Consider the following 27,265-nt stretch of genomic DNA (forward strand, 5'->3'; position numbering starts at 1 on the left):
GGGAGCAGAGATCGTGTCGTCTTCTGGTGCACAGTAGTGTAGCGAGTGACGTTTTAGTTTATTTTTGACAACTCGATCGTCTTTGTTAAGTGATGACATGGACTTGCGTAGGGGGTGGTTGAAGGCAGATGGAGGTGGCATCTATCTATCTATCTATCTATCTATCTATCTATCTATCTATCTATCTATCTATCTATCTAGCTATCTATCTATCTATCTATCCATTCATCCATCCAGGGCCGGACTGAGAACCAAAACCGGCCCTGGCAAAGTGCTCGGCCGGCCCCCTGGGGGTGCGACTGAGCTCTTTGTCGGGGCCTGTTTTCGTCCGTTTCTCTTACAGGGCCGATTTTGCAGCTATGCTGTAAAAACGGCCCTGTAACAAAAACGGCCCCCAGGGCCCAAAACTGGCCCCCACCCTTGCGGCGCACCGGGGGATTGCCCGGTGCCCGCTATGGCCAGTCCGGGCCTCTATCTATCTATCTATCTATCTATCTATCTATCTATCTATCTATCTATCTATCTATCTATCTATCTATCTATCTATCTATCATCTGTCTGTACATATTTTTTTATTGGAATCATTATGTGTATTTGATACCCTATGTCACAATACAGTGTGCTTTCGATGCACGCTTTTTCTTGGGTTTTTGTTCCTGATATAAAACTATTACGTCATATTAATGTGTAAGTGTGGAAAACCCACCTCTCTATATAGTGCACTACAATGGCGAGCACTGTGCAGAGAGGTCGAGGAGACCCTTGCTACATTACAGAGGCAAAAGTAGATAATACTAACACTCTACTTGTTGTGGTAGTGTGGGAAAGCCGTTAGGCTTATCAGAGGGTAGGGCTAAGCATTTGTTGTACATACAAAGGCAATAACTGAGGCCCACGCTCAAAGAATGAAGTTGAGACAGAATTAGAAAAATACTTATATAAATATTAAACCACAAACTTTGGGTACAAGGTAAGTATTTTTCGTAATACGAGAAAATCACAGTAATTGCAATATAGTTGTGTACAATTACGCACAATACATTTCCTATGGGAGGAAAAAGTCAAGTAGAAAAGGCAATGCAATACAGTTGTTTGTGTGGATCATCTTTTGGAAATCAAAGAGTTCAGGGCCAAGGTCCAAAGATCTGAGAGAAAGTTCTTGGAAGCATCCCGAGTTTCATCGTGAGCAAGGAGAAAGGGAAATAGTAGCTGGCGTGCTATGAAGCAAGGGGGCCACCTCTAAAAGCAATTCAAATAGGGATCCTACTCACGTGAAAGGCCATACATTGGACCTTGTCTGGTCTTCTTTACCCAACACCGAAATCACGGAAACAATCCCTTGCATCTGGTCAGATCATTTTATGATAAAGTGCTGGGTTCCAGGCGACCCTGTGAGGGCTGCCCCTAACAAGTCACGGAGGAAAATTAGATCCTGGAGTAAGATGGAAGCAAACCTCCTAATTTCAACCCTGCTTTCCCTCACTCCCCCCAATATGAATGGCATAGATCTGGACCAGGATGTTAGGATCTTAAATACCTGGATCCTCGCCGCCCTGGACAAACTTGTCCCTGAGCAGTTGGAGAGCACTAGAACCAAAGGGAGAGGAGCGCCTTGGTTTGACGCCTCCCTGAAACAAAAGAAGCAAGCCCTTCGTAAGGCAGAGAGAAGGTGGAGACTCCACTATACTCAATCAGACGCCGCAAATTTCAAAACCCTGCTCTCAAAATACAAGGCAGACATCTTGGAAAGAAAGGCTGCTTTCTATGAGGGAAGAATTAGAGAGGCTACTAACATTCAGCGAGAGACATTTACCATTCTAAGGGAACTTACACAACGTGAAGGGAAAATTTCAGTGGGTGACCAACCTGACGGTGACTCCTTTCAATCCTTCTTCCTTCAGAAGGTACAGGACATCATCACTGATATCAATGCACGGACAGTCACAACCATGATGCCTAGCCAGAATGTTCAGGTGCCATCCATGACTTTGGATAGCTTCCCTCCCATTAACGACAAGTGCTTAGCGCAACTGGTCGCTCAAACTAAATCAGGCTCTAGCATAGATCCATGTCCTCCCAGAATTTTTAAAATGGCTCTGCCAGGCATTCAGCCTCAGGTACTGAGTCTACTGAATAACTCACTCAACTCAGGCTATCTGCCGATTCAGATGAAAGAAGCCAGGGTTTCCCCACTTCTGAAGAAAGCAGGAACAGACACGACAGCCTTAAAAAATTACAGGCCCATTTCGCAGCTGCCTTTTCTAAGCAAGATCCTAGAAAAGCACGTTCTCAGCACTCTAGTCGGCCATCTGGAAGAACACCATCTCCTTCATACCAGGCAGGCTGGGTTCCGGCCCCAACATAGCACAGAATTAGTCATGGCCTCGGTCGCCGATGAGTTGAGAGTCAGGGCAGATAACAAACAGCCTTGTGCCTTGATTCTATTAGACTTATCGGCGGCTTTCGACACGGTCAGCCACACCATCTTGCTGGACCGTGTCGCAAAATTGGGGATCACAGGCCAGGTGCTAAAGTGGCTAGAATCCTTCCTGTCAGGTCGAACCCAGAGAGTGCAGCTAGGAGACCAACTGTCTGAGATCCGCGACGTGACCTGGGGGGTGCCCCAGGGGTCGGCGTTATCCCCCCTGCTTTTTAATATCTATCTACAACCACTGGTGGAGGAGCTTATGCGTATGAACTGCGAAATCTTTAATTACGCAGATGATACTCAGCTCTTAGTCCGGCTGGACAACACCAAAGAGGCCCAGGATTCAGTGAGGAATCTGCTCTCATTCACAGTCAACTGGATGACTAACAATCTGTTGAAAGTGAATGCTGATAAGACGGAGGTGCTGGTGATTAGCAACAAAGAGGATCCCTGGAGTGACCTGTACTGGCCCCCCGAGCTAGGAACCACTCCGTCTCCTGGCTCTGTGGTAAAAAGCTTGGGGTTAAGGATCGATGCAGACCTCTCAATGGCCCCGCAAGTTTCTGCTGTGGCAGGATCTTGCATAGGTGTGTTGAGGCAATTGCGAAAGCTAGTCCCCATCTTATCTGCCTCCACCCTGCAATCGATCGTATCCGCCACAGTCATTTCGAGACTTGATTATGGGAATGCCTTATACCTAGGCCTACCACAGAAGCTGTTGAGGAAGCTGCAGGTAATACAAAATGATGCGGCCAGGCTGATCCATTCTTTGCCTAGAAACGCGCATGTAACCCCACTGCTTCAGAAGCTGCACTGGCTCCCAGTGAAATTCCGAGTGCAGTTCAAATGTCTCTGTATGGCCCATAAGGCACTCTTTGGGAAAGCCCCAGAGTACATTAAGCAACGTCTAAAGAGGTACACCCCGGGGAGGCTACTGCGCTCAGGAACAACCTCCAACCTGTTTCAACCTAGGTTCAAATTAAAGACCAAAGGAGGCAGGGCCCTGTCCGTGCTCCTTCCACAACTGTGGAACGAGCTTCCACCTACCTTGAAAGCGGAATCGCAACTTCTACCTTTCAGAAAGAAACTAAAAACGTATCTTTTCAGAAAGGCTTTCATGACATCATAGGAGGTGAAACAACTGAGGTTCTAGGGTCATCAGTGTGTTATGTTCTTTCTGGTTAAGCGCTTAGAGACCGGCGGTGATAGGCGCTATACAAGCAATCCCTAACTCGTGGGCAAGTCTGAAGGCTCTCAAGGGAGAGTAGAGGTCTCAAGGACTCTGGGGCTGCTAGAGCACAGCTGGATTGAAGATGCCCTGGGCGGGCTAGGTGCAGTGAAGATGGGCAGCTGGGCAATGGTGCCCAGACAAACCTCGCGGTCAGGGGCTGGCAACTTGAAAGGATGATTCTGGACCTGCTGGGCCACTGCTGAGGTGGGTTTCCGGCGTCGGGTGCTGGCTTGGTGCAAAGTTGTAATCAGCCTGGGCTTGGCTTTGTAGGTTTTTGCAGCGGGGTCTGGTACCTCGGCTGTTGGTGCCTTTCTGTTCCGGAGGGTCCTGTGGCCTCCGGAACAGAAGGCAGAGGCCGAGCTGGCCCTCCAGAGCAGGTATATTTTCGGCAGGTACTCTGGCACATTGGTCACGCTAGTGAGTTAGATGACACTGAACTGGACTTCGCTGTTTTTGGTGACTATGGCTGCCGGGAGATAGTACCTCTATCTTAACGGAGTTCTCTGGCAATTTGTGAAGTGCTGATGACCCTCCAGGCTTTGTGGAGGCCACATAGTGACGAGATGAGCTGGAGGATGACGATTGTCGAGTACTGTGGCAAAAGACAGGAGTTGGCGTCCAAAGTTCACTACAAGGTCTGCAATTCTCGGTCCAACAGAGTTTCTTCGTTCGTCTTCTTCTTGTGTCCCTGGAATCGAAGTTCATGGTCTGGGTATGCCACCTAAATACTAAATTTAGGGGTGTTTACAAGGGAGTGACAGGCAGAGGCCAATGGGCCCCTTACCTGCTGTGTCTTCACCCTCTATTGTGCCCACCTCCTGTAGAATGGAGATGTAGCCCTGGCCCTGATTGGTAGAGTAGCACCATCTCAAGATGATAAACACTTAAAAATGAGTTCCACCGTGCCTCCAACACCTGAAGGGTGGGGTTGGCAGAGGGGGTCACACTTGTCTTCCCACCAAAAGGGGTGAGGAGATGAGGGGGTGGCTCGGGACGCGTTTCAAGGCCATTTCAAGAGCAGCAAGGCCATTGGAGCTTCCAGGCACAGATGACTCTTCCTGACCTGGGGGAGGCATTGTTTTCGGCCTCTGAGCACAGAGGCAGTTTGGACTGGACTGTCACCACGAGGATTAGGGTCCAGACTGATTTGCATATGGCTGGGCCTGAACTGTGGTGGCAAAGTGAGCAGAAGACCGATGATGGATTTAACCCAGATCTAATAGTGACTGGGGGTGAGTGTCTGAAAAGTTTCCACGCTCCGTCCATCATCTTATTTTGTTTGCTGTGTGGAGGCACTCACCCCATGAGGTCAGAACTCTGCCTGTTGGCGACAGGCTGGCTTAGACCAGTCAGTGACCACACTAAGGGTTGGTAGGTTTCTGGCGACCCCTCTAAGGCGTCCTCTGTGTGCAATTATTAATACATTTTATTCTGGAATCAATGCAGGTTTATTAAGACAAGGTGTTTGGTACCAAACATCCCATATTACAGTGCAGCTATCATGGAGCTGGGGAACTTGTAATGATGAGTGTCCAGCCCATGTACTCCCTATGGTTTCCCTGTTCACTTACAATACGCACAAATTGACATTGATATTGACGGGGCATATCTGTTCATGCAGATATGTCCTCACAGGAGATGTAGTGCACTCTGCCTTTGGACTATAAGATCTGCTTATGGGGTGTCTTACCTATATCTCATGCAGTGACTATGAGCATGGCACACAGGGATGTGTGCCATGTCAACTCCTCTGTTTTGTCTGCACGAAGGCATGCAGTCTGCCAATGGCAGCATGCATGGACTTGGTGAGGGGACCCAAGGGTGGCACAATTTGTGCTACTACCCTTGGGGTCCCTCTTCAGTGCCAACACCCTGGGTACCAGGGTTACCCTTTACTAGGGACTTACAAGGGGTACTGAAGTTATGCCAATTCTGAAATAAAAGGTACAGTTTATCATGTATGTCACACTGTGAATTGAGTTCCACTCTCAGGCCTCCACGCTTCTGTGAGTACGAACACATTGTGAATTGTCACACACTCACGCCTCTACACTTCTAGGAGTACAGCCACATTGTGAATTGAGCCACACTCTCACGCCTCCACGCTTCTGAGTACAGACACATGGTCAATTGTCACACTTTCACACCTCCTTGCTGCTATACATACAGACACATTGTGAATTGAGTTCCACTCTCACACCTCCACACTTCTATAAGTACGGACACATTGTGGATTGAGTCCCACTCTCACGCCTCCACGCTTCTATGATTACAGACACAAGGAGAATTCTCACACTCATTCCTCCACGCTTCTATGAGCACTGTCGCATTGTGAATTGAGTACCAATCTCAGTTCTCCATGCTCCTATGAGTACAGACACACTGTGAATTGTCACACACTCATGCCTCAACACTTCTAGGAGTACAGACACATCGTGAATTGAGTCCCACTCTCATACCTACACACTTCTGAGTACAGACGCATTGTGAATTATCACACTTTCACACCTCCACACTTCTATGAGTACAGACACATTGTTAATTGTCACTTTCTCATGCTTCCACGCTTTTGAGTACAGACACATTGTGAATTGTCACTTTCTCATGCCTCCATGCTTCTATGATTACGACACATAGTGAATTAAGTTCCACTCTCATGTCTCAACGCTTCTACGAGTACAGACACCTAGTGACTCGTCACACTCTCATGCCTCTACTACACTTCTGTGAGCACAAACACATATTGAATTGTCACACTATCACTCCTCCACGCTTTCATGAGTACAGACACATTTGAATTGTCACACACTCATGCCTCTATGCTTCTAGGAGTGCAGACACATTGTGAATTGAGGCCCACTCTCACGCCTCCATGCTTCTGAGTACAGACACATTGTAAATTGCCACACACTCACACCGCCACGCTTCTGAGTACGGACATATGGTGAATTAAGTCCCACTGCCAAGCCTCCATGCTTCTATGAGTAAAGACACATTGTGAATTAAGTCCTACTCTCACGCCTCCATTTTTCTATGCTTACACATTGTGAATTATCACATTCTCACGCCTCCATACTTCTATGATTACAGACACATAGTGAAGTAAGTCCCACTCTCATGCCTCCACACCTCTATGAGCACAGACACATAGTGAATCATCACACTCTCATGTCTCCAACCTTCTGAGTACAGACCTGTCACACTCTCATGCCTTGACACTTTTGTGAGTACAAACACATATTGAATTGTCACACTCTCACTCCTCCACGCTTCTATGAGTACAGACACATACTGAATCGTCACTCTCTCTCGCTTCCAACCTTCTATGAGTACAGATACATAGTGAATCGTCACATTCTCACACCTTCTATGAGTACAGACACATTGTGAATTGTCACACTCTCACGCTTCTACGCGTCTGTGAGTACAAACACAGTGAATCGTCACACTCTCACTCCTCCATGCCTCTATAAGTATAGACACATAGTCAAATTGAGTACAAACACATAGTGAATCGTCACACTCTCACTCCTCCACGCTTCTATGAGTACCGACACATAGTGAATCGTCACTCTCTCTCACGCTTCCAACCTTCTATGAGTACAGATACATAGGGAATCGTCACACTCTCACACCTTCTATGAGTAGAGACACATTGTGAATTGTCAAAGTCACGCCTCTACGCATCTGTGAGTACAAACACAGTGAATCATCACACTCTCAGTCCTCCACTCCTCTATGAGTATAGACACATAGTCAAATTGAGGTGAATAGATTCCTCTTTTCGGCTCAGGAGTCAGAGGACTGATGCCTTTTCACCAGAAAGGGATTTCCCTCTCATAAAAAGAGGCACATCAAAAGACTGTTCTCAGAATAAGGCATGGCGTTTTATTTGTGCAACACTCTCTAACAAAAAGGCATTCCCAGATGTCAAATGAATAATATTCAAATGTATATATCTATATATTTCTCTCTATATATCTATATATAGATATATATGCAAGCAATAATAACACACTTATAAGTAAGCAAATCCAACTGTTAAATGCATGGAATAAAATACATGAAATAAAATACAAGCAGATAGTAATATGGAGGTCCACTGCATGGAATCAAAAATATATACATACACTAGATGATTATAACCACTGGAGACTTGAATGTGCACACAGACACACTCACACATCACAAACTCAATAATCAAAAATAAAACACGTCACTGGCGGCAAACACTGCATTTTAGCCCACTCCAGACTGGGGGATTAAGAGACTCAGCAAGCCAGGTTCTGCTGCACTGAAGTAGAAGCGTCCGTCTTCATTCAGGTTCCAAACAAATCCCAGTTTCCAAGTCAACAAGCCACAGTTTTATAATCTCAAAGCACTAGAAGTTTCTGAGAGGACGTCCTGTGCTCCAAGGAAACTTACTGGAGTTGGCCACTCTCCAAGCAAGCATTCCAAAGGCAACGAGTTCTCACATATCCTTCTGCGCTCCCACACATTCCAGCCCCTTATCTTAAAGCTTGAGAAAGTAGAAAACAATCTCCAAAAGTACAGAAAGCAACCTTGAACGTGAATAGCCTAAACAACTCGAGTGATCTAGGGGCCTGCCTGTGTGTGCAAAGCTCAAGCTGGACAGAGTCAGAATTCAAGATTGCTTGAGGGGGGGGGAGGAGCCTAGCTCGTGACCGAGATGGCCGCGCTTTAGCTCGGCTCCGTTCGCCCGCCTGTGTTTCCACATTTATCCTGCTGTTATCCTGCCCCGGGAAGCCCTCTTTGCTGTGTGGTAGTGCTACGACGCCCTGCAGGCACTTACCTCTTGTTCCGGTTATCCTGGCTGCTGTGTATCCGGTGCGGTGCCCCCGATCGTTTCGGGGAGTCGGAGGCGGACTGGCCTGGATCTTCTTGCCGGCTCCTGGGCCGGACGGAGCCCGCGGGTCTGCCCTTCGGGGCGCGGTGGAGGTGGTCGGAAGGCCGTTGTTCGTGTGGGCCGGAGGTTCTTCCTGGCCGCTTCCCGTGGGGAGGAGGCCTTTGTTGGAGGCGCTGCCTTCCATTGTCGGAGCTCCTCGTGTATCTGGCTTGCTCCCCCTTTGTTCTCTGGTCCGGCCATTTTGATTTTGCCGCCCGGACTCGGAGAACGGGACCGGCGGAATAGGGGAGCCGGCGAGGTCCCTTTCTTCTGGTGGCCCTCCTTCCTGCCCGGTGTGCTCTGCCTCCGGTCGGCGGGACTACATTTGCCTTGACGTCGCCCCGGCGGAGGTTGTCGGCCGCGCGGCCTGGTCGGGCTCTCAAATGGCGGCCGACCCCAATTGTCTTGGCCGGGCCTGGACGAGCGCTGGAGGCCCGCCGCATGGCCCGGATGCCGGATACTGTAAAGGTTTTCCTACACTTAAGGAGGTCCTGGACGCCCTGCTCTCCTGGCGACTCTTGGTGGCCGCGCCTGTCATAGCTTCGGAGGTGGTTCCTCGCTGCGGGCCTCCCGGGCCCCCACGGCCGGATGTGGCTTTGCCGTCGCGGGGTGCGGCTGGAATTATCCTGGCGGAATTGGCCCCGGCTACGACCGCGTCTGCGGGTGTGCGTAACTTGATGGCACCTCCTCCTCCTGCGCTACCTCCTTTGCCTCTGGCCCGGGAGCTGGATTTTGCTTGGCCTGGCCTTCATGACTCTCCCGGTTCCTTTCGGCCGCCGCTGCCCGGCGATCTCTCCTGTGCTGGCCCAGATGGGTCGGTTTCTCTGAACATATCCTTGGAACTGTGCCTGCATCGTTTCCTACTCTTCGTGACTTTCCTGGATCTTCCGTGTTTTGCTTCACGTGTAATTTTTGGACTGCCGTTGGATTTTCCTGCTGTCTGCCTTCAGTTCTTCGTGGCCTGGTCCTCGATGGATCGGACCGTTCCCACTTTGGACAAACAAGGACAGGGATGATGTGCATTGGCTCCTGCGTGCGGTAGTCCTGTGCTGGTTTGGATGGTCAACGTGTTTTGGTATGGTTATATGTGACTGGTGGGTGCTCCTGGACTGTAACCTGATAATCTTTGGCTTCCCGGGGACTCGGACCTTCGACTCAGGCGGGTGGCTGGGTGCGTTTCCTCCTGTCTCCCGGCCCTCCCCCGTGTGTGTGTGTGTGTGTGTTTCCCATCCCGTGTTCCCTTCCCCTTCCCTTCCCATTTTTGTCTTCTGATTCCGACTCAACTTTGTTCCGCTATATTTCGGGTTCTAATTAGGGCGACAGGCACGCTGCGGGGGGGTAGGCCGTAGCCTTCTGCAGGGGTGCAGGGTGGGCTTTAGGGGTGGGTGGGGGGGTCTGTCTGTATTTGGGGGTCTTTTTCCCCCCTTATTTCCTCCTTTTTTGTTCTATGGCTCTTGTGTATTTACTTTTTCGGGACTCTGTCTCCTCATGTGTCCCCCTGGGGAGTTTCTGTGGCGTTCGTATTCCGGTGTGTGTCTGATTGTGGCCCACTGGTTATTTTGGTATCGACTTTTTGGTATATCGATTGCCGGATTATGTTGTCCTGTCTTTTCTCCTGGGGGTGCGAGGTTTGGTGGGAGTCCCTTCTTTCGTCTCCTTTTTCCCTCTTCCCCTCCCTCCTTTATGGGGGTTTCTTTATTTCCGTTGGGGTGCGTATCGTATTGTCTTTGCAATGGGGGCCTTTTTGATTATGTCTCCTCAATTTGGGTGAGGGCGGTGCTGGGTGAGCGCGGTTTGACAGATGCCATTGTTGCTTTTTGTAATCCGATTATGTGTATATTCTTTGGTTGCTATGTTTGTATGGCTTCTTGTGTCATTCTGTGTTAATAAAATGGCGGCTTGCCGCGGCCCCTCCCTTGTTGTTTCTTGACGGCCCGTTAGTCTTCTGTCCCCCCGCCCCGCATTAGAAAATTAACCTTTTATTATCCTGTTCTTGCTGACTGCTCGATGGCCTTTGTTGTTTCTCCTGTGCTCCTGGTGTCAACTCCTGTGAAGAACTTATTCTCCTTTGATACGCTTTTTTACCGTGTGGTGGCCAGCCCGTGGGGTTGTAGGCCCGTATCTGTGAGCTTTCTTTGCACAATAAAGGTTTAAAAAAAAAAAAAAAAAAAAAAAAAGATTGCTTGAGGGCATGTCAAAGCTAATAGTAAGAACTTCACAATACTTTCCTATGTACAACACAATGTACATTTGTGCACCACCGCCTACAGCACTACACACTTCACTTCCCAATGTACAACATAATGCACACTGCTTATAATACTACACTCCGAGACCCAGAAGTATATACCACACCTTTCTCTCTCTCATGCTTCCAAACACACATCCCACACGTTCTGTTCCTAGAAGGGCTGTAAGAAGCGAACAGTAAAGTAAAATACCAAAAGTCAATAAAAATAATGGTAGTCCAAGGAAATCACGTGGTCCCAATATATGGTAGTGCCTCTGGCACTACAGCGTTTTGAGGAATACAACTCTTTCTCAAAGCAAACATATATCAATATATGGAGAACTTGGTTACATATCTCTACCTTATATATGCAGTTCATAATCCACATCTACAATATTATAGCTCTTCCCAACAAGAAGGTATCAGGAGGACTGACTGTTTTTTAGCAGCTCATCAGTTAATGCCCCTTCGCTGGGGGTAGGTGCAGAAGGTGAAGGGGCCAGGCAATATTTCCTTACCCCTGACTGTGGTCTAATAGATTTCAGCTTTGTAGCATTTACCCAGCCTGGTCTGTGAAGGGTCTACTTTTCACTCAATGTTCTCTGTGAATCAGACATACTTGAGGTGTATTGAGAGAACAGTAGAGTTGGCCTGCTAGGAGGGAACTTCACAACATTTGCCGCTCCCAGGTCCAGTCTCCTTCTGTCTCCATACTCTTAAAACTCCACAAACTGTTCCCACGATTGCATAGTGCATTGATTTACCACAAGGTGCAACAGCTCCCAGTCTATTGTAATCTCCAGTCTCAGGAAAGTGTCTGCTACATGCATGGCTTTTGATACATCAATTAACGTGCTACATGGGACTTGAGGGCACTTATCCATATAGGTTTGCGTTTATGCTATAAATCATTAATCATATGGACTTGTGCACCCGGTGTCCAGCACATTTACAGCTTGTTGCAAACACCCCATGGGCAAATGCAAAGTCACTTTAATAATAAATCAGCCGTCTTGCTACTTACTCTTGCTACTGGATCATGGAGGGCAGCACCCCAGCAGGACAGGACGTTCATTCAGGCACCTTGCCTCAAACATATCATCAGGCGACGAGGAAACTCAGTGGCCATAGCAGTACAAGGTGCCAGGTCACATATATAAGTAATAGGACAAAAAGGGTCTCTTTTTGGCTCTTCATGGACCCATGTAGCCTCACCACATCACCTGCATTTCAATTCTTTCAGCCCCGATGCTTGGAAAGTCCTTGCAGTGCCAACTGGTTGGAAGGCTTGGCAACAATTTCGTGGCAACAAAAGAGAAGTAACCTGGAACCAAAAAAACACTACCCCTGACCTGAACATTCAGGGATACTTTTCTGCAAAACCCTGCAGGAATGTTGAAAAGAATTCTGGTGCGCTTGTTGCACATATTCTACAGATAATCAGGGGAAATGAGCTGGGTATCAGGAGCAGCCACCAGACGTGCACGAAAAGTGTGAAGCAGTTGGAGAGATCCAAGGTAGGGTACAACACAACTGACCAGAAGTGACAGTGCCCTGTAGGGTTGGCAGTCCCAACTGGAAAGGCAAGGAGACAAGGGGACAATGACACTCACTAGGACAGACATATACAAAGGTAGGTGTTCTCGGCACAAATAATCATGTCCAGCCTTAAACTGTCAGGCTTGAACAGTGGGAAGACCAACACTTTGTAAGAGTGTGAAGGATTCTCATGGCCCATCCTGCACAAGTGTGGCAGGCGATGGAGGGAGGTGACTGGCCGAACATAGGTGACTCTGCCAGGGATCGTAAGGTGTTTATTATCTCAACCATGGTGCCCAGTCTAGAAGAGATCCATCGCAGACACTTACACGGCAGGTGTACACTCTCATCAACATGGTGGTGAACATGATAATCAATTGATTAATCTGGATTTGTATACCGAGGCTAATCACCCATGAGGGTATCCATTATAGAAGAGCAGGCGAGCGAGCAACTTGACCAAAGATGAGAGTAATATTTTTGTCTTTCAATTCGTGCAACCACTCCTCCCTCAGAAGTGTTTCAAATATCTGTTCAAGACCAACCGGTGTGGTTTATGATGAAATTCTTTGTGGATGCTGCAGGGGCGAACCTCTCCTCAGCTGCCATGAATGGATATATAGGGAATAACCAAAGTCAGAGTCTAGTCCGATGCATCTCGCATTGGGGTTATCCGCCACCGTTACAACTGATGAGCCTGCAGATCCTTAAGTCTCACAGTCTTATGGCCCGCGGCCGGGATGTTGAAGGTAGCACTGGTGATTGTCACCAATCAAGTTCTCGAATAGCATGAGTCGTAGAGCCATGGGCCAAGGTACAACTTTTCACTCGAGTTTAAAGTACTGATGAAGTTTAAGGACTGACACGAGAGTGGCAAGAAGATTTCCTGTTTGGAACCTCTAACATAATGGCTTTGCTACAGTTTCAAAATATGATAACACACATATGTAATTGCTGTGACACCAATAATTCTGCAGGTTCTACTGTATTACTTTTCATTGTCCCGGCTGCTATTGTCACACTTGAGCTCATGTACTACGGCTGTTAAATATGTAAAATAACAGCAATGCTAAGTACTCCCTTTGGTCTTTCAACAGTTGTTTCAATAGATGGGTATAGGTCCTTGTCACATTCTGGACAATTGCATAATTTAGTTCTCACATCTAACATAGGCCTGGGTTTCAGATATGGGCTTTGTAGCCAACTTCATTTATCAACATGTGCATCTGTATATTCGCAATACCCTCCTCCTCGGCCCCTAATACTGCACAGTGACCCCCCTTCCTGGCATTCTACAGGCTGCAGCAAACCTCATTAAGGGCTGAAAGAAATATGACCACATCACCCCCATTATGAAGGAACTCCACTGGTTGACTTTGTCAGCCCACACATATCCAAAACCAGCTGCACCACCCACAAAGTCATCACAACCAGCATCCTAGCCTCTGTGGTTTACAAGTTCATCATCTCTAGTGGCTTTAGGCACAGCCACATCCAGGAGACCATCAGACTGACCCACTAAGCCTGCGGTTACCTGCTGAACTTAGAACTGGACAAATAACAAGGGAGGGAGGGAGAGGAGAAGTGGATCCTGTCTCTCCTAACGTTATGCATAAACAAAAGGGAATCCACAAAATGGGACAGGGTGGACCCTACAATGGAGGGGAGCACCCAGTGTGGTTTAAATACCCCTCACACACCAAAAGGCCCCTTGGTGTCATGCTTCATCATCGGGGTCTTCGCAAACCTCTACGGAATGCGGCGTGCTACGACTCACGGCTACGCAGGAGCACTTTAAGGTGAGCTATGTGTAAACGTGTGTGAGGGTAGGAAAATGTGAGTGAAGGTGAAGAGAAAGGTTTAAAAAATACCTGGCTCGTGGGCTAACACAAAAATATTTTATTTAAACCCCGGCTGGTATTGTTAAAAAGTGCAAGGGTGGCGGCCTTTACTAGTTAGGGTAAGGCAACCTCACAAGTGCGTCGTCAACATGTTTCGGAGTAAAGAACTCCTTCTTCAGGACAAGGATATGCACTAAGTATCCCCACCTTACTCACATGGATGTAGATTTAAAAGTGTGCTCTACAAAAATAAGTCTAGGTGCAATGTACCTATCAAATTGATACAAGTTCGTTGCGCCCAATTGGCGAGAAATAGGAACTTATGATCACAAGTTTAATAACCTCATGAGCCCGACGGAGCCACGTTGAGGGGAGGAAGTCGAGCAGGCTATGCTGTAACCGTCGCCACAGTAGGCAGGACAGCTGACCCCCAATATCACGCATCGGGCTCATGAGGTTATTAAACTTGTGATCATAAGTTCCTATTTCTCGCCAATTGGGCGCAACGAACTTGTATCAATTTGATAGGTACATTGCACCTAGACTTATTTTTGTAGAGCACACTTTTAAATCTACATCCATGTGAGTAAGGTGGGGATACTTAGTGCATATCCTTGTCCTGAAGAAGGAGTTCTTTACTCCGAAACATGTTGACGACGCACTTGTGAGGTTGCCTTACCCTAACTAGTAAAGGCCGCCACCCTTGCACTTTTTAACAATACCAGCCGGGGTTTAAATAAAATATTTTTGTGTTAGCCCACGAGCCAGGTATTTTTTAAACCTTTCTCTTCACCTTGACTCACATTTTCCTACCCTCACACACGTTTACACATAGCTCACCTTAAAGTGCTCCTGCGTAGCCGTGAGTCGTAGCACGCCGCATTCCGTAGAGGTTTGCGAAGACCCCAATGATGAAGCATGACACCAAGGGGCCTTTTGGTGTGTGAGGGGTATTTGAACTTAGAACTGGGGCATACTGTGGGTTACCATTGTTAGAGCCTCAGCTGCAAACACTAAAGGTAACTCTTTACTCTGTGGTTTGTCAGTCAAAGACTCACCGGGTCATGGTGGAGGTCACCACACACGATTGAGGGCAGGGCGGCTATCTCGGTTGTTCCCTGCCCAGGTCCACCATGTGAGGTAGGGCAGATACAGGCTGGTAAAAAGGCAGAATGTCCAGACGTGCAGGGTGGTGTGATAACTAAATAGGATGGAAGGTGTTGGTGGCGTGGACATGCTTTTTATTTAAATTAGTTCAACCTGTGACTTACAAAGGTGGTCTTCATCTCCACGCCTTGTTCTTCTTCATGTCGACTGGATCTTTGCCTCCATTTTAGACTGGAGCATAAGTCAATAACATCTCAATAAACATGTTCTAGTATGTTCAGTCAAAAAGGAAAGCTTTAAAATGATCCGTACACCTTTAGTTATCAATAAGAGTGTTTTGTCTTTTTATCTCTTTATTCAAATGAGTAAATTAGATAAGTCAGTTTACAGAAAGATCAAGAAAATCAAGGTTAGAGTCCACCAAGAAATTTTTCAGTGTGTTCCATAAAGGAATAGTAACTTAGTCCCTACTGTACTCTAACAGATTCTTACTTACCAGAGTTCGGTTCAAAAAGAGAAAGATTGAAAAGGAGCATTTAATTAGAATCAGATTGTGGTTGAACTCCTCATGAAGAATAGTTCTAAAAACTTGTCTGAGTCTCTTCTCTTAGTATTAGTATACGCAAACAGTCACAGTAACAACTGGTCAAATTTAATCTAGAGGAAACAGTCACAGCAGTAGCTATAACCATCAAAGAAATAGGCACCCACAAAATGGTAGATGACAGAAATCACAGTCTGCAGTAGCTTACAGTGAAAAGGACCAAGAATTCTAAGAAATAGACGGATGGTCACAGAATAGATAGCTTGGACCAGTCTGGACAGCGAAAAGAAAAGGAAAGACTGGGCTCTCAGGTCTCCACTGCTCTAGCGTCTAACTAGGAACACGTATATTAGAAGAACAAAAACACATGTAACAATCCATGCTGGTGTTAAGTCATCTCAAACCAATGCAAAAGGATTATCCGATGGTCTGCTACTCCTCTCTTCATTCCGATGGTAAACGTACAAAGTCGGCAAGGTGTTATCTACAAGTTGTCTACTTAGTTGCTAACATTCATGTGCATTAGATTCACTCTGAGTTCCCAGGAGAACCCTGATGTCTAAACTATTAGCTATTGTGAATTCTACTGCGAGACAATGAACTGTTTAATAGTAGAAACATTCTATTAATATCTTACTGAGTTAAGTCATGAGATTTACGAGTTAATGTAGGGACCACTGTTCCAAGATACTGTTTGACATTCATTATGGTGAGTATGGGGGGGCAGCTCTCTTTCCGTTAAACCAGCGGGAGCTTGGAACTCCTTCCCATTGGAGTTACGGAATATTCAGGACACTAGGTTGATCAAGAAGAAATTAAAGACCTTACTTTTTAACTTGGTCTATTAATCTCAGATTCTGCTTTCGCACCCACAGCCCGCGCCGAGACACTCCTGAGTATCTGTGCGCGATACAAATGCATTATAACATAACATAACATATGTGGCACCTAAGCATTAACTAAATACGATGAGAGCTTGCAGCTTAGGAATGTCAATATTTAATGCAGCACAGTTCAGCGTCTCCTAAAAACATGTATTTATTTAAGAAGAAATTAAAGGTAAAGAAAGGGTAGAGAAATAGTAAATGAGGCCTAGTCAAATTAGCAATGTAATTACGATAGAAATGAATGGTAACTACAAAATTCATGCTACACGTTAATTTGCACGGTTAAATAAAATCAAGTTTTCCTGCATTCTATTCTTTAAGCATTCTCATGTTAATATTTTTGAGTAAATTAAGGCACCTATTTAAGATAAATGTTCCTGCTTTGTCAGTCCTCAGGGGCACTTGTATTCACCTCTCTAGTGGACTGTCACACTATCTGCCAGGGTATTGATGGTTCCCTATGTAAAGCCCATAGGGGTGCAATGTAATAGGCCCACATGGGTGTATACATTCACAACTATTGTCTTTTCTTCAGTATGTGTGTGTTTTAGAATGAATGATGTTAGAATGTTGGTCATGTGTTAGTCTCTGTAGAATTCATTTTTTTTGTATTTTTATAATATATGTTTTGTATGCACAAATAAGATTATATACAATTGAATAAATATATTTGTATATGTTTCTAATTATTGGTGTCACTATTGGTTCTTACATATACATGTTTTGAGAGACTTTATGTGAAGTAGCCCTAGAGTATTTACACTGATGTATTTTCTTCTCAGCCAGATTTGGTAACACAGTTGAAAGCCAAGCCACAGCAATAGAAAATGGTGTGTGATAATCGTGTAGCTGACTGTTCACACAGACAGCAGCACCAACACTCAGACCCTATAGTGAATCTGGGATACACAGTTTGGACTATAGAAGTGCTGGTAAATAGCTTGTCAGAATCGCATGTGCCCTGCAGAGTACAAGTTAATACATTTAAACCAGCACTTAATTTATGCCGGTGGTTTCCAGTGCTGAGCACCAGCACTTAGCACTCCCTCCCCAGTGCTGCGAACTGCCACTGGCCAACGCAGCCCTGCCCACACATTAGAACACCCGCACCACGGCGGAATTGCCGCCGCAGTTAAGGTGTTAATTGTCAACACCGGCACTTCTGACAGTCTGTTACATGATGGCACTGTTTGTCTAATTTACAGATGAGCACAACAACAGTTGTTTATTAATTCAATATGCATTAAAATTGATAAACCCTGTCACCGCATTCATTCCTTTAGCTTTGGGGGACTGCAATAGTCTGAATTGTCACATTGGCAGGAGCGTGATGAATAGTAGTTGTGTTGGGACTATCATTGGCAGCGCAGGCATGGGCAATTGGTGGTGCAAGTTGCAGTGGGCTCCTGACGAGGGGCCTGGTACTGATTTTTTTTTCAATTTAAGCACTGATCTACACATGTGTCACTGAGTTTAATAAGACTGACACCAGTCTGGAAAGGCCAAGAGACATCCCAAGAGACATCTTTGTGATGTGTGACTGGCCACTAATACAACTGTGCATGTGATGGGTGTGCATGCTCCTCCCCACGTATTCCCTACTTCCATTTCACACAATCCTGTACAGTAGGTACATATTCGGATTGTGAAAGAATAACCCACAGCCCAGTTGGTGGGAATAAAGAACAAAACCACTCTCTTTTGTATGCAACGATTTTGTAGGTAGTGAGCGAGAGAGGGATTCAGAAGTGGAGGCTTGTGGGCCTTGAAAATGCACACATCTTGGGGAACAGAGAAATTATAATAATCAGTGCTATTTTGAACACGTTGTAAGTTTTCAATGCCCCAAACCTTTATTTTTGGTTAATCTATGTAGGGTTTTGTAGAGTACTTTTCTAAACAGTGCTGTCTCTAGTTTTCTTGTGGACGGCAATGTGGATACTTGTGAAGCATTGGGGGTTGGAAGTAGGTCCCACACTGTATCCCCATAGAGTCGGGATAAGCATTGTCAATAAGGGGTTTGTTTGAAACAAAGGCAGGTGAAGGTATTAAAGGCTGCCGGGACATTGGGTACCACAAGGAGACCAGCGTAATTTCTCTCACTGATTACGAGGCCATCAGCTACCTTGATTGGACGTTTCTGTGCTGCAGTCTGGTCTGAAGCTGGATGGGTAATTTTTTTGGAGGCTATTCTAACTGATTTTATCTCATTGTTGAATGGAGGTTTACTTCTCAAGTTATAGGAGAAAGCATAGGTGGGTGATGGGTCAATATTTGGAGAGATAGTCATAGTCCAAGGTTAGCTTTTTCAGTAAGGGAGAATCTGTCTAGAGGGCAATGTGTGAGGGTATCGTTGTGAGGGATTTCACAGTGTTTGACAGTGTAGTGTTGTCTAAATAGGTGGTGGCTTTGAGGGAGCGGGGAATGTTGGTGAGCCTGAGGTTGAAGGCTGTCCACTTGCAGTGGAATGGTGGGCGATTGGAAGCAAGGTGAATGTCTAGTTTTATTCATGTGTGTACTTGGTTTGATTCTCTTCCCCGTGAATAAGTGATTGGTGGCCATGCAGAAGCTGACACTGTGCTTGATTGCCTTTAAGAGGTTTGTTTCTGTTGGTTGCTTTGAGCATTGTTGCTTATTGAAGATCACCTTGGCCCCCTTGGTGATGCTCCTGCATGCATAGGGGAGTGATTGGAGCTGGAACGGTCACCAGGGCTTTTAGTTAATCTCTATTTCTTTTCTTGTCTTTGTCTTAAGTTGAAGGATCATGTTTTCAGTGTTGTGTTGAACTACACATGGTTTTTCATAGTGATGTTGTATATGTTGACATTTAGTGAAGACCCATCTGATTTGAGAGCTTCACTTGTTGGCGAGAGTCTGTTGGGGATTTATAGAAGGATTGGGATGTTGATTTTTCTCACACTGATGTTATGCGAAAGAGAGAGGAAGGGATGAGAGGTCATTATCATGAGGTTGAGGGTGTTTGCTTTCTTTAGGTAGGTTTGATGATGTGTTGTTTGATGCCCAGGTGTTCAGAAGGATGCAGGTGAATTATTTCATTATCTTGGTGCTTCTGAGATTTCTTGTGTGAAGTCCTTAATAGTGCTGGGGGACCTGAAAGTGGCAGTCTGGCATTCAGAGTGAGGGAATTGGAAGGCGCTGAGTTCAAATAACAAGGATGGACATGTGAATGATGGCCACTCCACCACGTCTTCTGTGTGTGATCTGTGCCCCGGATGCTGTAGCCTTTGGGGATGAAGACATCTAGGGCTTATGGGGATGTGGTTGTGTTTCTGTGATGAAGACTATAGAGTGCACCTAGGTTGTCCGGTGTGGTGATGTCTCTTATATCAGAGTCATGGAAATCTGTCATATGTGCGTTGATTAGTTTGAAGAAGGGGATATCTTATGCTGGTTGAACATTTATGCTGCTGAGTAGGATGTGTACAGGATTCTAGAAGTTTACAAGTGATTGGGGGGGGGAAGGGAGGTGCTTGGGTGTGTGTGTGTGTTTTTTTCCAGTGTGTGAGGATAGACACAGTGAATGGTTTGTGAGGCACATGATGAGTGTGCTTTACCTGGAAGGAGGGTTTCTGGCCCCAGATCCTTCTAAGCCCTAACAGGAACATAAGAGGAACATTTGTCTTTGAGAACCATTTACCAGGATGAGCGGGTAAGCAGCACCCTGGGAATGGTGGTTTTAGATAACAGGGTAGGAAAGGCATGAGATGATTGGCTGCTGCTGCCTGGCTGTGGTGACTTATAGGGTGTGGGCACTGACTGATCCTATTTGCATTGTGTGGGAAGCCTAACGGCTAGGGAAGTCGTCCTCGAAGCTGGGGACCTGATTTGAAGTCTCGGCAGGGAGGCTTAACATCCTGTGATTCTGGGCAAATCACTTAATCTTGTAATGCTTAGAGCTCATTAAATTCACAGTTTGAGAAGTTTACTTAAAAATCCTTTCATGCTTTGTTCTACATTAGTTTTGCATGGAAGTAAGGAGGGGTGCTTAAAATTCGGGCTTTTCCCTTTAGTTTACAGTTCTCCTCCTCAATGCGGTCTGTGGTTAGTGTTTGGTACGGAATGTGCGAGGCCGGCGGGATTAGGGTAGTGCGTTAATCCGAGAAGGAACATGGCAACCGATTGAGCTGCCGACTTTGGAATTGGGGAACCTGAGGGCATATTACCAACAACTAGAGATATTTATTGGTAAATGGGCTTAGCGACATTTTTTCTATCGCTGTGCTTCGCCTGATTTTATCGCAGAGGTAACTTGCTATTAGCAACTTTTATCTCAAATGCGATAACATTTCAGGCGTTAGCGGCGAAATGCGTGAATATCGCTGGTAATCCAGCGATATTCACGGATTATCGCTAATGAGGACTTAGCAATAATATCCAACTCCCATTGGATATAATGGCTAAGAACTGGTCTGAGCAGGCGTTAGTTTTTGGAGATATTTGCGCTTAGTGCGAATATTTCCATCGCTACGCTTGCCTTGCTAATAGGCGATAGTGACGTTAGCGACTGCTTTCAGTCGCTAACAGGTTGGGTACACCCACTTTGTATGTCATTAGCGATAAATATTGCTGACAAGCAAAGCGGACCCCAAACCGCTCGCTATCGCCTACATGCTGTCGCTAACTGCTGTTAGCGACAGCTTGCTAATAGGGCGATAGAATTATCGCCGCTTAGCGGCCGAAAACGGCCGCTAAAGCGGTGATAATCACATATCGCCCGCCTTGGTAATATGCCCCCAGGTTGGAGTCTCGGCATCCATGGTCTCAACATCCTGTGATTCTGGGCAAATCACTTCATCTCAAATGTGCCTACCACAAAATTAATGTTTCCTTCTGTAACGCAACTGGTGCTCGAGTTCGCGCTATACAAAACTCCAAAAACAAGGAAAGGAATGAGTGAGCTTTTGTAGACATGTGCTGCAGTTCCCTCTGGATTATGTAGATGGCTTCCACCTCTGTCAGATTTCCTTTGAGAAGTTATGTTGTTACGGTATACTGGGCCAGTGTTATGCAGTGCCTTGAAAGTGTGGCTGAGGAGTTTGAATTGTGCTTGTTTGTGTATGATGAGCCGCTGGAGCTCCTTCAGGCTTGGTGTGATGTGAGTGCGGTGAGACAAGCTGTCAAGCAAGAATCTTAAAAAAAACTATATTTGAAGACAAGGAAAACCTCTCATCCCTTCCTTCAAAGAGTCATGTCAAAAGTACTGACAAAGGTGTTTGGAAAAGTTTAGGTACTCCTTGTAGTTGTTTCATGAGCCTGGCTGTAAGCCATTCAGTTGTGGTCCTGTGACACTGCTTTGGCCCATTCTGTGCACTGTGACAATGTGGTAGGTTGCATAGTTTGGTACCATCTTCCACTAAGTTATCGTGAACAGGGAGCAGCCTCCACACCATGGGCCACATTTTTGATATCCTTCCCACCAGAACCTGGGCTTCTATTGGAATTCACTAGGGCATATTATATAGCCCCTTATCGCCGCTTTAGCTGCAATTTCCTGCCGCTAAAGCGGCGATATTATTATCGCCCATTCTTTATAATATGGCCCCACATGTTCTGAGAAGAGTTTTGCTTTTCCGCTCACTGACTCAAGTGCAAACGGAAATGGAGTGCAGTGATTTAGAGAAGTCTCCTGCACCTCATAGCTAATAGACAACTTGGGCCACACCTCAGGCAAATGGGACAGTATTGCTAGGTCGATTGCACCTGGGTGGCACCACACCAGGTGAACTATTGCCCTATTGAAGAAATAAAATGCAGAACTGCACGAAGAGAGGAAACATTTTAGTCATAATTCCTCTTTGAAAGGATTTAATTGTCCTCAGCAAATCCCTCACAAAGTAACTCGCTGAATCGACTTAAGCTTTGTGAGGCCAGTCACAGCCACAAGGAACTACAAGTCAATCAACATTGCCAGGCTTCAAAGAGACATGCTTTCTAATATCTCTTTTCTTGTCTTCTTCCCTTCTCTTCCATCCCCTCCTCCACAGGCAAAGCTCGCAGGCTGAAGCAAGCGAAGGAGGAGGCGCAGGCAGAGATCGAGCAGTACAGGCTTGAGCGAGAAAAGGAGTTCCAGCGTAAACAGCAGGCGGTAAGCGCGGCCATCTTTGGTAGACACAGATAGAGCATCAAATGCAGCGATTCGGAGACCAGGCAGTGCTTAGCTGGGACTCCACCTTTGTGCTGTCATGTGTTTTTTAATCTGATAGATTACTCAAGTTGTTGAAATTAACAATATGGAAGGCAACAGTACATAAACCAAGGGCCTTATTCACAAAAGGCGCCCACTCTCGTGCCGGAGGCACGGTAGTAGTGGGGTAATCCGTAGGGGTGGGCAGAATTTGCGTAGTGGCACTACACAAAGCTCTGTGAAACGGTAAAAAATATCTGCGAGCACGCAAAAGTTCAGCGAACACGCAGTTTTGCTTCTTCTGCCCATTCGCAATGTTTTTTTCCTGTTCGCTAATGCTGTTTGCTTGCTCGGGGAGAAATATCTTGTGAACAAGCAAAAAATTCCGCAAAGAAGCGGATCGCGGAATTTTGGCATTTCTGCTTTCTCCGTGGAACGCAAAATTACCCAAATTCCGCGAGCGGAACGGAATTTAAAGCCCAGGCCTAGTAATACGTTCACTCGGGACGGAATATCCACAAATGAGAATTCTCAATGTGGAGATTCTGCCCGAGTGCGCAGACTCCCCCACGACTGTGTGGCTGACGCCACGAGTGCAGAGGCCCTTTCTGAATCCATAGTTTGGTGAAGGTAATTTTGACTTTAGATGTCAGTTAGCTTTACCTGTGTCCCTCAAACCTATAACTTAACACTGAAGTGTTGGTTTATATTTGGTTCATGGAGTACAACTACTGAGCTGCACAATCAGGAAGTCTTGAGTAAAAACTGCAGTCCAGCTGAGGAGACTCTTTCATGGCACACATGGGGAGTGGGTTTCCCATTCTAGTAAAAAGGATCGGCGCAGGGATGATCCGTAGAGATTCAGCAGTGAGTGTAAAATAAAATAGCAAGATGTCTCGCTTTTTTTTTAGAGTCCATTCCCTTTAATGCTTAAGAGACTGCAGATAGTGCACTTCTGTGAAACAGATTCCAACTACAAACCAGCCAATAATCTGCTAATTAACGGAGGAAGCAACCTGAAGGATGTAACTGCAATGCACTTGTGCAAGAATGAAGCTAACCTAGACATATGGCAACACTGTGACACATGGTGGAGCACACACCATCCTGTTACATATTAATGCGTACAGATTTGGTCATGTGGTCTGTTAGTAATCTATCCTCTAGCCGGGAGGCCTCGGGTGGGGTAGTACCAGGGGTAATCACTGCCTCTAGTGCATGTTTGATCTAGTGATAGTGGGACTGTTCCATAGGTGTCATCTCGTATTGCTTCTGAAGGTGTTCAAAGGGGATCATCTTTCCCCGCGTCCCTAGATCTCCAACCTTAGATATCCCTATGCTGTCCCAGTGATTGAAGCCTTTGCTCTTACCCAGCCTACCTAGTTTATTTGTGACCCAGAGGGGAGTTGCTTGTGTGATTTTATCATGCCATCCCATCTTTTTGCGCACCATATTCCACCCTTGAAGTACGTGGTTCGTTGGGCCTAGTCGGGCTCGCGTCTTGTTATAGAGCGCGTGGTATAGTCCTTCATCGCCAAGTTCTAGTCTATCAAGGCCATAGGCTGGATCTGTGTGCGGGACATGGAGCCAGTGATTGATAACAGTAAGCTGGGATGCCCAATAGTATACTTGGGAGTGCGATACCGCCATCGTACCATGTTCGGAATAGTTTTGTCATAGCTATGCGCGCTGGTTTGTTATTCCATAGAGGTTTTGTAACTTCTGCTGCTATTGCTTGGAAGTAGGAGTGGGGGACCAGGAAGGGGTGTTTTGAAGGGCATACAAAAGCCTCAGAAGCGCCATCATCTTGAAAAGGGCCACCTTTCCTAAAAGTGTCAGTGGGAGTGATTGCCAGTATTTTGTGTCTCTTTGTAGCCGACGCAGGGGAGCTTGGAGAATCAGAGTCATAAAGACCCCTGGGTCATGAGTGATGTGGGTTCCTAAATACTTAAAAGTCTCTCCGGCTAGCTTTACAGGGCATCTATCTGATAGGGCTGTCGGAGATCCCTGCAAGATGTACATCACCGATTTAGTCCTGTTTATTCTGCCATATGAGATGTTGAGAAGTCACGTGAGTGAACATTTAGGAGAGGCCAGGTGAATGAAAACATCGTCAGCATATAAAGAGATTCGGTACTCGTATGTCTCCGTCCAGCGGAGTCTGTGAATAACCGGGTCTTGTCGCACCCAGGCTTCCAGGGGTTCCAATATGAGGACAAAAAAGAGCGGAGACAACGGACAGCCCAACCGGGTGCCACGATGGAGCGGGAATTCTCTAGATGAGTCCCTTAGCTACGACGGGTGCGAGGGGAGCAGTATGGAGCAACCTAACCCAGGCGCAGAACTTAGGCCCACACCCCATTTTTACGAGGACAGCAAATAGAAAAGGTCACTTGACCGTGTCGAAGGCCATACGGGCGTCTAGGGATAACATGATTGCGTCTTCCTGTATGGTGTATTTGCGCCCAAGCATGCCATGCAGCTGTCTCAGATTAAGAGCTGTATTCCTGCCTTGCATAAATCCCGACTGATCGGGGTGTATGAGTGTGGTTAGGTGTGGCGTGAGTCGTTGGCTAGGGATTTAGCCAAGATTTTGGCCTCGGCATTAATCAGAGATATGGGCCTGTAAGAGGCACACTCTTGAGCTGGTTTGCCAGGCTTATGAATGGCCACAATTGTCGCTATCCGCTGGGCATGTGGGAGTGTTCCTTCACCCAAAGCGGCTTCGTACATTGCCACAAGATGGGGCGCAAGTTATATAGTGTTTCGTTTGTACCACTCTATGGGGATACCGTTAGGGCTGAGGGCCTTCCCTGTCTGGAGATTCACAATCGCAGTCATTATCTCTTCCTTGGAGAGGTCCGCCTCTAATAATTGAGACTCCACCTCCATGAGTTTGGGGAGTCGGATATTGTGGAGGAAGTCCTCCGCAACTGCCTGCGTTATTGTAAGCGCTGAGGTGTAAACCTGCTCATAATGGTGCGCTAGGAGGTCTATTATGCCTTGTGGGTTGGTTACAATCTCGCCTGTGGAGAGTTGGAGCTCCACGACTCACCTGTTTGCCTTATCCCTTTTACCAAGCCATGCCAAAAGTTTGCCGGCCTTATCCCCGACTTCGTATATAGTGTGCTGAGTCGCAGAGAGGCACACCTTTGCTTCCTCCCATAAATAGTCCCTGTATTCTTGCTTTTTGAGACGCAGCGAATGAGTGGTCGCATCAGAGGGTTATTGCTCGTGGGCCTTTTCCCGGTTGCCTACCTCATGCTTGAGTGTCGTCACTGTCTGGGCTTTTTCCCTTTTATAATTTGCGATAAGAGAGATCGCTTGTCCGCGTAGCTCTGTTTTGCAGGCTTCCCATAGTGTCAGTGGGGAGGTGACCGAGGTCGCGTTTTCGCTAAAATATAGCTTGGTAGCGTCAGTTAGTCCCTTCCCAATTTTGCAAAGGCAGCTTTTAGTTCAGCCATACATGTCCCTCAACAACAACTGTAATTAACACTATCAACTGGTTCTGCACTAGACACCCTCCTAGTAGTTCATCCAACCTGCTGTCATGTGGAAAGACTCCCTTTTAATGAAAGGAGCCCATGAGCCACAGTCCTCTACCAATGGCCCACTTGCTGGGCTGACCAATCGGGCTATGCCAAAGCATCTAGTGCCCTCCATGGAGTAGTACAATCAGGCTGCCTTTGCCAGTCCCTTCTCATCGAAGCCTTCTTGCTATTAAGCAGCAGCATCAAACCACACACACACACACACACACACACACACACACACCAGAGTTTAACTAGCACTTGTGGTGTCCATTGTATTAAATAATGTATTGCATCCAAAATTCAAGGTCTGAAAATATTCTAAGTCAAATGGGTGCCATTACACAATTGTGGTAAAGAATGTATGAGTAGAGGTGGTTGGTAAGATTTTGCAGTTGTGTGCTAAAGTTCTACAATGTATTTCAGGTCATGGGCTCACAAGGGAACCTGTCGACAGAGGTGGAACAACAGACACGGAAGAAGATCCAGACCATGCAAGCCAACCACCAGCGGAATAAGGAGAGAGTTCTCCGGCAGCTCCTCACCCTTGTGTGCGACATCAAACCTGAGATCCATGCTAACTACCGTGTGGTGGCATAGGATGCGAAGCCAAAATTAACCCTCAACCCTATCCCACCTTCCCTTAACCAGTGATACACCAGCCAACTGGAAAGAAAGACAAGCCTGCCCAAAATCAATTCAACCTGAGTCATCCTTAGTGAGAAGACTGGGCAACACACTTCCCCAGTCAATAGGTAGGATAATCATGACACATTGGGGCACCACCACTGCATCATCTATACATTCTAGACTTGTTGAACACGACATCCCCATGCCTAGATGCATAACCAGTTCATCAAACAGGAAAAAGTTTAAG

At 46.5% G+C, this 27,265-nt stretch overlaps 1 protein-coding gene across 1 annotated transcript in view; it reads left to right on the plus strand.

Annotated features, from left to right (window-relative positions):
• The window catches only part of ATP6V1G2 (ATPase H+ transporting V1 subunit G2), a 27,735-nt gene extending 531 nt beyond the window's left edge, over window positions 1-27,204 (plus strand). Inside the window, exons 2-3 of the mRNA XM_078645895.1 lie at window positions 22,719-22,819; window positions 26,815-27,204. Of these exons, the coding sequence (XP_078502021.1) occupies window positions 22,719-22,819; window positions 26,815-26,988 (275 nt within the window). The 3' untranslated portion in view covers window positions 26,989-27,204. The remainder of the gene's footprint in view (window positions 1-22,718; window positions 22,820-26,814) is intronic.
• Window positions 27,205-27,265: the final 61 nt, after the last annotated feature.

Source organism: Lissotriton helveticus, chromosome 5_1, assembly GCF_964261635.1.
Source record: "Lissotriton helveticus chromosome 5_1, aLisHel1.1, whole genome shotgun sequence".
Classification (NCBI taxonomy): domain Eukaryota; kingdom Metazoa; phylum Chordata; class Amphibia; order Caudata; family Salamandridae; genus Lissotriton; species Lissotriton helveticus.